Source organism: Ylistrum balloti, unplaced genomic scaffold (genome assembly GCF_031769215.1).
Source record: "Ylistrum balloti isolate Yb309-2 unplaced genomic scaffold, AGI_CSIRO_Ybal_v1 Utg369616, whole genome shotgun sequence".
NCBI lineage: Eukaryota > Metazoa > Mollusca > Bivalvia > Pectinida > Pectinidae > Ylistrum > Ylistrum balloti.
Window position 1 is genome coordinate 1,451,490 of NW_026781889.1, and position 13,004 is coordinate 1,464,493.

Below are 13,004 nucleotides of genomic sequence, written 5' to 3' on the forward strand. Positions count from 1 at the left end.
TACTTATTGATATGGAAAATACAAGTTCTACCAAGTGCCCTAACAAGAATCAAACCCAGGGTTATAATCCCAGACTTGAGCAATATTGAAGGTTTTTGCATTGCACCAATTTTATATTTGACACCAGCATGCATGGCTGCGAGATTATAAATATGAAATTTAACAGCACACCAAGTGTAACAATTTGGATTGAAGAGGAATGGAAAGTTGAAGAAGATATCTGGATGAATAAAATGAACACATCATGAAGTAGGGGAGGGGGTGGGGTGAAGGGGGAAGGAGACTTGTTACAGTATAGTCTGTACAGACAGCTTGTTTCAAAATGCAGAAATTCTTGTGATTCAGACTGATGCAGTTATACTTTTAGCTTAGTATTTGACATGCTTTATGAAAATCCCAGGTGGGAAATTTGTGGCATATACATTGTATATTTTGAAAATTCTATTTTTTTTTTTTTGCAGATATGGCCTTTTTCCTAAATGAACCAAGATGTTCCTCTGCAGTCTTCCATTCATGGACTGTACTTTGCCTAGGTACAGTTGAAGAATTGGAATAAGGCAGGACATCAGTATCACGTCAACGGCAGCTACGATAACATTTCATCATGATCCATTTGTCATTTTTTGGAGCCGGCAGTAACTCCAGAAGGCATCAGAGATGTCTGAGTCAGTTCAATATTTTCTATGGTGGCGGTAACTATATCAAACCAATGGATTCCGTCTATTTTTTGTAGACCTAAAGGTCAGATATTAACTGAAGGCTAAAGAACGAACTTGCTTTGCTCTCATGAGGTACCTGGAGAAGCAGGTACACATGGAGACCTTGCATCTGCCATCGGTCCAGACATGGTTGGGGAATGAGTTGGAGAGCAGAGGTATTGACTCCATGATATACTCGCGTCACATAATTCAGCTACTACAAGAAGATGATGAGGAAGAGGTTGACTGTCCTGACTACTTTGATTTTAACAAGTATAAACCTAAGATGAACAAAAAAGGCAAAGTCAAGAAACAAGAGAAAGTAAATCCAGCAAATTTGGAAAAAAGACAAGATAGGAAAAAGAGTGCTGTTATTGAATGTCTTCAGGCTGTTGTGCCAGAAGAGGTGAGATATGCTGGATAAATATTTATAAGTGCTGGAGAAAGTGGCATATATTTTGAAAATGGTTAATTTGCACGTCATGTTTATGAACTTATGATCATGATTATCTGTATCTAGCTATATCACCATATTCAGAATATTTATTGAATGTTCACCAAGTATTTCTTATCTTACATCTCTTTCAGAGTCAAAGTGTGGCTCCTATTAAGTTAATTACATCATATTAAATGAATTTCAGTTGATGTTGAAACTTACTTCAACTGGATAATGACTAAAAAGAAAACATCAACTTTCATCCATTAACCATTGTTGCCAAGGGTAAATTTGTTTTTGATATCTTGTGTTTTCTTCCTAGGACACTGGCATTGAGATTTTGGTTGAAGAGTTGTGTACAAAGCTAAAAGAAGTTTGTAAACCAGCAAGTAAGCAAAACATAGTTTTTTTTAGGTCAACTGACCCATTGGGTCAAGAAAAGATATAGCCAGTATGTTTCATCAGTCCTCATGTGTCGTCAGCCGTGCATAAACTTTCTGTTCAATTGACTTCTTCTCAATAACCAAAAGGCACAGGGTGCTGATATTGAGACTGTGTGATGCTGGGATGAAGGACTAATGAGTTTGTTAATATGAATGACCTTGACTCGCTTTCAAGGTATAGGAGACAAATGTATAGAAAACTTCTTCACAATAACCAAAAAGCCCATGGTGCTGAAATTGGTTCTTCTAACATTTTTGACTTCTTCTGGAAAAATCCTGAACCAATTTCGATGAAATTTTACAAAAACCTTCAATGGATAATGGTGCACCAAAATTGTAAATTATATGTTCCCAAACCCCAAGAGTCCTGAGGGGCTGGGTCAAAAAGGGTCAAATGACTGAAACTTCAAAAATCTTCTTCTCAAGTCCCAGGTATGGCAGAATCAAGAACTCTTCATGGATGGCCTTAAGATGCTTTACCAAAATTATTTGTTAATTTTCTATTGGAAATAGTTCAAAACCTGGTTAGAATTATTAGTTTAAGATGACAGTTTAATGAGATTCACATATTGCCCTCGACTGATCCCCAGGGGCTGTTGTATGGGTCCAAAAGTAGGGTTTGAAGGGGTGCAGGGCAAAACTGGGTCAAACTGACTGGATGGAAGATTTTATAATTAAGTAGGAAAATTCAAATCTTGAGTGTAATTTCTTTTGATTCAGATTTGGTTTGAAGTCTTTGCATGGGGCAGCAGTTAATGTAAACACAATTTCTATTTGCATTTTGTGTACAATATACTTAAATATAGTTTAAAATGCTGAAATATATCCCACACACATCTAGCAAATTGTCTAATAGTGCCACCTGATATTTTCTTGGTTGCCATGCTTTGATTCTTCAGATCCAGATATTTAAGTCTGATTGGTAGCACTCCAATTTTGAAGAACCCACTATATCTCATTGTAACCAGATTCATCATGATTTTGGAAATGGTGCTTCTTGAGTTTAAAGTCCTACAAAAATTGTTGCCACAGAAACATCATTATATTTGCTTTAACCAGCATTTCTGGAACTCGCCTCTAAAACTTTCAAAATAAAATTTATTAATAAGACTCTAATCACTTCTTATATTCCATCCTTCATATTGATTTAAACATTCTATCAAATGATCACAGCGAAATATCATACCTATAACTTGGCTGCCTTTGCATGGAATCTGAATGACTATGTCCTTCTTAAGCTATGCCTGTGGTTGTTTAAACTTGGATAGAATGCAGGCAAATGCTGAAGATATTTTTTCATTGCAAGGTGCATATTTTAGAAGCATTGACTCAGACTTAGGTTAGTTATTCATGCATATTTTGTCTCATGGCTTTTAATTTGAGCACCTCTAAAGCTTTCAAATACCAGGTACATTTGCAATTTAATGCAGATTTTTAAAAGTACACATGTATATATAGCTAGTTGATCATGTTATTTGTTTTATGATCTGGACCTATGGATATACAACACAATTTTATATCTCTGATACTTTGTATGTTCCAGGTTTGGATGACCCAGAAGTGGTGCAGCTTTCAGATAGTTCCACTGGTACCAATGACACTGACACATCAAATAGTAGCCCAGAATTAGTGGGAGATCCAGCTGAAAGGTTTATACTTATTTGGTCCTAACTTGCACCTGAAAGAAGATGATTTTCGCATCTTTGTAGAATCAAATTATTGAAATTTAAATCGAAGTTATTTTTTTTTTCATATCACAGAAGTAACTGTCTAACATTATTTGCTGTTTCCATTTTGATGTATGACTATATTCATAACATTTCATCAGTCTAGGTTGAAGGACAAATAATTTTCATTCCCGCACTTGTATGTCACAACTTGATTGTGCCCATATATATCAGTGTTCTGCGTTATTCAAGACCTCTCTCATTCACTGTGGCCTACAACTTAAGTCTTAATTTAGCATGACGTTGATTTTGTTCTATGGTCCTTTCATGTTTTTAATCTGATGTTTGAGTGTTTTTTTTACACAATTCTTGTCAACTTACCGCTATGAATTAGGATCTGTTTCATATGGTATCTAATTTTACCGTGTGTAACCTTGTGTAACCTTGTGTAAAGTGTAGTTATGTTTTCTTCACAGGTATTACGCAGCTTTTCCTGCTTTGCATGGACAGGAAAAATCAGAATGTTACGAGTTTTCATCACCCTACAATAAAGATAGTGTTGATGTATGGCGGAAGAATCCTATCACGAAGTCATCTAGTGAAAGCTACAGTGTTAATTTTGACTCTGGAAATGAATCTGAGAAAGAGAGTAGATTAAGATCAGATAAAAAAAAAGGAGACAAAATAAGAAGCGAACCAAGGTCTTACAAAAATAATAAGAAAAAGAAATCAGCTCGTAATCATGGAAGACTTGGTGGAAAAAAGAATGATAGCATTGGGAAGTTTTGTCGTTTTGCTAGTTGGCCTCAAGATTGGAACTATGCATCAGATTCTGCTATCGACTACCATGAAGAATGTACTATTGACAAAAAGCGGGAGCTGTGTAGTCAAGTTGAAAACCTTTTGAAAGAAATTCTTCTTCCACATTCGAGACATGATGCATATGATTTCCAGGGGAAGAGACATTTTTATAGAACAGCACCAGCTTCTCTTTCAGAGGACCGATTCAGTCCAGAACTGCAGGAAAAAGATTTCTGGTATACCCAACCGTTTGACGAGTTGTTTGAAGCAGAGGATATTTCTACTCCATTTCATCAACGACTGTATAAACGCCACAGTTATCCATCGTTTGAATGCTTCAATAAGGCAGATGATTGTGACACTCAAAGCACCACAATCGGCCAATCACAAAAATGCGAGATGGAGGATGATTCTGACAAACACTGTGATGATGTAAAGAAGAGCAAAAAAACTGTCTTAGAGACATCTGACATTACAAAAGACCATGAAGATATTCAAGAATTCTTTGGTTTGCAGTTGCTAAGTCTGGAAGAGAACAATGATAGAAAGTCAGAATTGATGGAGAGCAATGTCTTTGGCCTGCAAGATTTGAAGCTGGAAGGAAATTGGACCAAGCATGATGCAAGCCTAGATAATGATGACAGTTTTGGTCTACAGTCATTGATGGTGGAGAAAGAGTGTTTTGAAAATCTGTTGGAAGAAAGCCTACCAGAAAAGGACATCCTTATTATGCCTTTAGAGGAACTTGTTCCAGATACCCTCACCAATCCGAATCATTCATCATATTTCATATCATCATCCCCTTGGACTGCTACTGAAGATGATTTCAGAGAAGTTGCGATGTCACACAAAGATGGAACAGAACAAAAGAAACTTGAAAATGGTTCAAATTATACATCTCCTATTCAAAGTATTTGTTGCAAGACCATAAGAAAAAACCAGGAAGAAATTTGCCATTTGGTCTCCGAGACATCTGAAGGTGACATGTTTATTAACAATGAGCAATTTGGAGAAGACGACTTGCCTTCCACAGAATCCTTATCCTCTTTGTTTGATTCAGTGTTAAAGTCCAACAGTGAATCCTCTACCTCATCCAATTCGTCAGCTTCAGTGACAACCATGACAGAGCACAGACCCGACATTGAATGGACGTTGGCCAACTCAGAGGAGAATACAACAGTCCCAAACTATGATTTATTTACTCATCCAGTTTCATCAATCTATGCTTCCCTCCATGCAACAGACCTGTCTCCAGCTTCCAATTCAGATGATCATAAAATCTCCATACCAGTTAGCAGCAGCGAAACAACTCTAATGAATGACTGGCCTAAGAAATTCCTTTTTGGTAGAGATGATAATAGTGATGATAGTTCTACTCTAGGTTGGGAAAGGCATAATGGGTCACAACTAGCTTTTAGTGGAAAGGCATCACAGCTATGGGATGTCAACTACCAAGGGAAGAAAATGCTTGGATTATCATATCCATGGAAACCATTTCAGCACCTCGATCACACTGAACCTGATTTTATGCAAAGTGTGAACTTTACTGGAAATGGTCATTCAGATGATGAAGCATCTCTTAACACTCTTATCCCCCAGATAACATTCTCCTTAATTTCTGAAGAAGAAAGTGCTTTCATGAATGATGATAGTGATGAAGAAAGAGGCGATCAACACTTGTTTTCAAAAGATTGCAGAAGGGACTTTGATCGTAGTTTTTCATTGAATGAGCTTTCATCACTGAAGTCGAAACCAGAATCTGTATCTTCTTATTCTCATCTTTCTAAAAGCTTTGAACTTGTACCTTCCGAACACTCTGCGTTTCAGGATGTCATACCAAAGAGAATACAGCATGCTGTAAGTGAACCAAATCTACAGCAATACCATCTAGATAGCAGTCAGAATGAACCTAAATTTCTGAATGAATATTTGCCGCATACACCAAAAAAGAAGGCTACAGACTCCAGCAGTCCAAAAGAACACTTGTTTTTCTCCCCTAAGACTCATTTTCAGCCAATCCAGACACCTGTTGGAAAGCCTGGTGATACTGTTTCAGATGTTTCCTCCTCAGATTTCCATTTACGTGATCTATTTGGTGGCTGTCCAAAAACATCAAAAACACCCTATCAAAAATTTCAAGATGCTAGATCTGACTCAAGTGAAGAGAGTTTCATACCCATGTTTAAACTTAGGAAGGAACATGATAAATACATTCAAACCAATACCTCCATTGCATATCAACATGGAGAACCATACATAGATTGTGAAGAGTATGGGAATATATGTAACAAATGCGGAAATTTCGCCCAAGTCCAAAACTGGGAACAGGATGATGACACAGCTTGTATTTGTACAGAGTTTGACCAGAATGCACTTGAGGATTTCGACATCTATGGCTATGTTGATAGCTTAACAGTCTCTGAACAAAATACACCACAAAATGTTCCCAAGGATGTGAAAAATGCTTGTACAGATTCTGGTTATGAAGATTTTGATACAGGAGATACAGGGATTGAAGGTTCAAGGAATGTTAGATATCAATATCAAGAAGGATATGTTCCTCCAGTTGAATGTGTTCCTGTAGATAATGCCTTCGAATGTATTACAGTAGAGAAGTCTTCTGGAGAGAAGCAAGTATTCACGAGGGAGGATGGCTGGGTAATGTATAAGGTTGAAGGAGGTTTAGGTTTACAGTGTTTAAACGAGGCTCATATACGAAAAAATTTGAAATATGCAAAGGCTGGGAAAGAGGAAGAGGACGGGAAAGATGATGAGAATGAAGATGGGGAAGATTTTCTGATGCACCAAGTGGAAGAAGAATGGCTTCTGAATGGGTATTACTGTGATGGAGAGCTACTAGACGACACAAACTATTATGAATACCCAGCCTCACAAAGTGTTTGGAGTACAGGGCAAGATTGTAAAACCAAGGAAGAACAAATTTTCATGGATCAACATTTTTCTGAAAAAGAAGCTTGTGTCCCATCATTACTGAGAAAGCTCTCACAGCCTAACTTTTCAACAGATTTCTTTGCCTTAGAGAACAATATTTGCATGGGAGATTTTGTGAAAGAAAGTCTGCAACCAGTTGGTAACAAATTCCTTCAGAAAGGATCAAGTACATTAAGTGAAGATGATGGAAATATTTCAAATTTTCTGTATTCTGAGAGGTTTTATCCAAAAGAAAACACTGACACTACTTGTGAAGAAGCCTTGGAGGGAGGAAATATTACTGCTCCCCAACCTGAATCTAACCAGCAGGATGAGGATGTTATAAAGGTGAAACTTGTTTTCCACCAGAAAAAGAAGGCACATGCAGACAGTGGCAATCCAGACATGTATTCTGATATGGAATTTCAGGTAAGGAAAATCAAATATTTGCAAAAGTTGCACCGTTTTATGGACTGGTTAACTTTTGTGGCTATGTTGTGTATTTTTGTGAAGATTTAAAAATGCATGCATTTTTGAAATGCACTTCATTTTATTTTCTTCTGAAGATGATGTTAGTTTGAAAACAGTATATTTGCATTTGAGAATTCTGTCAATGTAGTTACGGTACATTTAGTACAATTCAATTCAACAGACACATTTTTATTATCTGCTGATACTATATATTGGTTTGAAATACTGCAGCATAACATAACATGTGTAAATACAGGAGGAAAAGAACAAAATGATATTTATTGTTTTACTAGGAAAATAATGACGCCCAGCTTTTCATGCCAATGCCGAGCCAAGCTGTCTTTTCCACAGATCTGGAAAAAGAGTGGCTGAAAGGAAAACAGGATGAAAAAGATATGACTCTGCAATCCTCATTGAAAGGGCCAGGTATTTTAAGATCTAGGTTAATGAAGAAGTGTTACACATTGAACTTCCATGTCATAACATGGTATTCATGGCAGATGTAAATGACAAATTTTTGCAGCAGAACATTGTTTACCTGTACAAGAGAGGTTCAGTACTTACACATGTGTACCATATTTTCTGGGTTATAAGCAGCACTGGTATATAAGCTGAAAAGCCAGTATTTAGCGTTTTTCTGTTTTTCCACATATTAGCCGTACCTTTCTTACGATATGGTGACCACTACTGTTGACGTTTGATATATGGGTAACAGATAATGGAAGGCAGTTTATCGAATCATCAGTGTAACATTAATAAAATTTACTGATGAATTTTGCTCGAACGTTCCTTTACTTTGTGGATGTATTTTTGAATTAAGCTGGTCATTGAAAATACATAAAATAGCAAACTTGTTAGGGGCCTTCAATGATTGCTAAAGCACAGGTAGGGCCTGGCATTACATACAGTATTACAACCTCTCCACCAGTGTCTGTATTGTTAAACATTAATGAAGGCTATTGCATGTTGATAAAGTTTCTATATCCTGTAATATATTTTTATTAACTCTATCAAACCTGCCAACATCGTTAACAAACATGACGGCTATTCTTGAATTTGACCTTGTCACCTTAAGACCTAGTGAAGAATTTTTAGTCAAATAGCATTGAGATATATGTTTAGCAACACAGCTTTATCTCCGATGTAAGTTAAACAGTTTGACAACAAAATGAAGGAACCAGTACATGTATTTAAACATCCATTGATGGTATATGAGTCTGTTATTATGAAAATAGGCATTGCAAAGCATATCAGTGTGTAAACGGGCATGGTGGGGCCAACAGAAGTATTTTTCATTAATTATTAAATAGCATGTGCTATGCTTGTCTTTAGAAAAAACTTATGAATTTACTTTCTCTTAGTTGGATAATAATTGTATTTAATAAATAGATAAAATATACATGCAGAAATATACCTATATAAGCACATGTGTTGTGCTACCCAAAAGTTTAAGTAATAGAATACAAATGTATATGATTTTTTGTTGTTGCCTCCATCGGCGCCCTTAACCTATGGATTCCAAGGTGCAATAGTCTACTGTAAACATCCATTACACTTTCTTGCATGTACTGCTGTAAAGGAACCATGTAAGGCAATAATATATTATTGTGTTGCATATTAGCAGGTATGATTAGTCAAATCCACAGGAATATTATTTGATTGCAGTCTACAAATATTTAGTATACAATTGCAATTGGTTTCTTTCGGTCACAAACGTGTGGACTTGTAAAAACAGGTTTATGGCATCTTGTACTGGTACAGTAGGCCTTCATTTTTTCACCATTCAGCCATTTTTTTGTCCACATATAAGCCGCATACTCGACTGCTGAGGACAAAAGCCACAGTTTATAATCCAGAAAATATGGTATGTCTACATTTCCTACACCTTTGGCTGTCAAGAAGATAATAATTTCTTACATCTCCAAATCAACTCTGACCAGAAATGTGTTATCAATAGTTCTTTGAAAAAATTCTTTCTCAACACCTAAACTTTAAATGTCGATCACTATATTGTTCTCCATGTCATAATATATTTAGGTGGAAAAAAGAAACCATGTAGCTTCTTTATGGAAGGAGTATGTCGACGGATGGACTGTAAATTTGCCCATGACGTGTCCAATATCACCTGCAGGTTCTGGGAAGAGGGTGATTGCTTCAAAGCTGAGATGTGTCCATTCCTGCATGGATATTATCCAAAGTCAGTAAATATTTTGAAACCTGTAGATTGCTGTTTACAGGGGTGATGGTCAGATGTTATTAATGTATAGGGCTAGCTCTGGCTGTAAATTTGGTTTCACAAAAATTTTAAATGTCAGAAAGCAGTAGCATATTTATGTTGCACAATTATAGACTCCTTTTTCTCCTCTCCTCCTACTTTTATCTGTAATAGATAGTAATTGAAATAACAACTAACATTTTTTTTACATGTCTTGCATGCATTCAAGAACATTTCAATACATGTATATGTGTACTTTTAGATAAATAGATTCAAATATGACTATTTAAAGCATAAAAAAACCAAATTTTAAATGTTATTCAATATTAAGCTCATTAACAATACATATGTAATTATACTTATAAGAAAAAAGATAATAGGTTTTAAGAAAAAAGATAATAGGTTTTAGGTTAATTCATGTGTAAAAGCAATTATATCTAAGCTTTATCAAAATTAAGGAAAAAATAAATAAAATGAAGATAACGTTCGACAGGGTGAGGGACAGACAATGTTACTGCAAACCAGAAGTAAATCATCAGTAACAAGTGTTAGAAATTTGCCAGAACTACTTATGATATACTCATAATGGATTCATGAATTTGTTATTCAGCTACAATGGACATAAAAATTTACTTTTCTGAATCAGTATGTTTTTGTTTGTCTAGTTGCTTATCCCTATTGTCTGCATAACTACTTAGACATTGCATTTAATCCTCTTTTCTATGATGCTGAAAATTGCATGAGAAAAATTTGAAGTATATGTACATGTGAAATTATTTTTAATTAATTTAACATCATTATGAACTTTTATTGTTTCAGAATTCAAGGTGTGGCTGCAGGTGGTAAACCAAAGGGTTCAAAATTTGAATTTCAAGCTGATGACTTTCCAGACTTAAAAAAGGTTCTTATATTTTTGTGTTTGTTATTTAAAATATTGATTTCTATTTCAATTTATGTGTCATATATGCCTGAAACCTGCAGATCTTTCTCCTAGGGGAGATTTGAAGGCTGAATACTGAAATACATTGCTTTAATTGTTAGTGTGCCTGTGGTTTCGTTATTAAACATGATCTCATCTGAGACTTTGTCACATTGTACTTGGTTTGATGGTGATTTCCTTGGCGGTGGTAGTTGATGAAGTAGAAAATTACTCTCCTTACACTTTTTAAGTGTTTATTTTGAAATCTTTTTATTCATGCTTTGCTCTCATTTCAATGATTATGAATTCTGATTAAGATTCTGCTAATATTCCAATATTATCTTGTTTCTGTGTTGTTCTATCGAGAACAATAATTTGGGTTGTGAATTCCTCATAATTTTCCTCTAACCAGCAAGAAAGTCCTCTACACAAAACCAAAAATGTGCAGGCACCAAGTTAAATCATCTGACACGAAATGAATAGAGATCTACATATATATATATCCATGTTGTGACGTAATGTATTCAGGAACTTAGGGAAAATTGGTTGGTAAGTAAAGTTCAGAATTTCATGAACTTTGTGAATGATAACTATCTGTTGGTCAATGCAGTATATTGATTACTTAAGGAGAGATTTCCAATTTGAGTTTGTTAAATTCCTTCATTTTGAAATAAGTTCTTTCAATCAGTACTGGATCACAAATGCTCCATCCATGAGTAATTCTTCTATCGATTTTTCTGGAAAAGTGCTAGATTGATCTTTCTCAAATTTCACATTTAGGTTCCCCTTGTCCCTGATTGTGCCAGTTTGATTTTTGAGCTGATCATAAAAACAAAATATCTGACAGTTTGCCATCTTGGATTTTTAAATTGAAAGTTTGTTATTGCTATTTCTTTAAAAGTACGGATGGATCTTTATCAAATTTTATCTGTAGGTTTCCCATGGTCCTTAGTTGTTCCATGCTGATTTTGGAACTGATCATTAACATAAAATTGCCAACAGGTGACTATCTTGGATTTGGCCGTTATAGATTATTTTCGCCATTTCTTCAGAGGAATGTTCAAATTTCTTATTATGTAGAGAAAAACCAGAGGAAAGGGGAAAAGATCCTTTTAAAGAGTGAATAAAGATCAAGCAATGTTGGATACAAAGATACCTCTTGTATTTTTTGTTCATACTTCTTGGTCTCAAAAGGGGTAAAAGTCTTAAATTTAGATTTTTTTACAAATTTTTTTAAGAAGTCCTGGATCCCAAATGTCATTAGGCAGTTGGTTTTTAAATAGTTTGAGCATTAGTGTTGAAGTTTTTTCAATATACTGAACCATATCTTGTATGTTTCTATGAAAAGAAGTAAATTTGTTTGTGAATTAATATGCTGAGCTATCCTGGTCTCAAACAGCTCTTATTATTTCAGGTGGTAAAGGATGGTGAATGCAAGCCAAAAGGCATGCAGACAAAGAAAGTTTCATATTTTGATGCAAAAGCAAGCAACAAAAACAGCAGGAGATCGCAAATGAGGATGGGAGAGAAAGGAAAATCAACCCTGCAAAAGCCGCAGGGTGAGGTAAAAACCTCACAGACGAACAACAAATGTTCAACCTTCCCCAGAAAGACTACCTCTAGCAACACTCCAAAAAATAAATCGTGACTGTGTGTTTATCTAGTCATACTGCAGAGAAGTTGGATTGCTTTGTTACAGCTGAAAGCTTTCTTTACAGTCATGGTAAAAATTACTTTTTTGCAGTCAATTTTGATAACTTGCCAAAAACAAAGTTTCTGTGTGCTGTATTTTGTTAGTTCTCTTTGAAATTTTTGTTCTTATGATGTTAAGATAGATTTAATAATGTTATATTATGTATGTTTTGTGTAAAATTAAAGCTATTCTGTGTTTAACCAGTGCACACAACATTCTTGTGTGATCATGCTTCACCTTTTGCTCAGAAAACCATATTAGTATGTTTGGAATAGTATAGCATATTAAACCAGTATATTTCTTAAAAATACTCTTTTTTTTTTCGTTAAATTTGGTGCTTTGAATATTGGCCACATCATTTTTTAAATTCCAGTTATATTAAAACTGAAGTAAAACAATTTTCATACGAAGAACAAGAATTATTTTTTTTTAAAATGTTGATTTTAAAAAGGTTTTCATCATTATTTTATTGATAATTTATGAAATTTAACAACTGTAGTGCTTAAAATTTCAATTTTCAATTTTTTTTTTTTTTTTTCTAATTTGTTTGGAGTCCTGATCTAACATTTTCTGTTCATGTGTTTTGAGTAAAATTCAATACAAATTGTGTTAGTTCAGATGTAATTACATTCCCTTTACATTTTCCAATTGATGCCTCTGAGCATGTAAGAATCCAGGCTTCAAAGGATCTTTGGTGTAGATGAATCATATTCATGAAATAAAACCACCT

At 35.0% G+C, this 13,004-nt stretch overlaps 1 protein-coding gene across 1 annotated transcript; it reads left to right on the forward strand.

The window, feature by feature from the left end:
* The first annotated feature begins 683 nt into the window (after window positions 1-683).
* On the forward strand, window positions 684-12,229 carry LOC132548654 (uncharacterized). Its single transcript, XM_060212535.1, is given in 9 exon segments — window positions 684-761; window positions 763-1,104; window positions 1,457-1,523; window positions 3,121-3,226; window positions 3,721-7,405; window positions 7,741-7,873; window positions 9,485-9,644; window positions 10,482-10,563; window positions 11,996-12,229. Coding segments are annotated over 9 exon segments (4,887 nt in total).
* The last annotated feature ends 775 nt before the right edge of the window (window positions 12,230-13,004 follow it).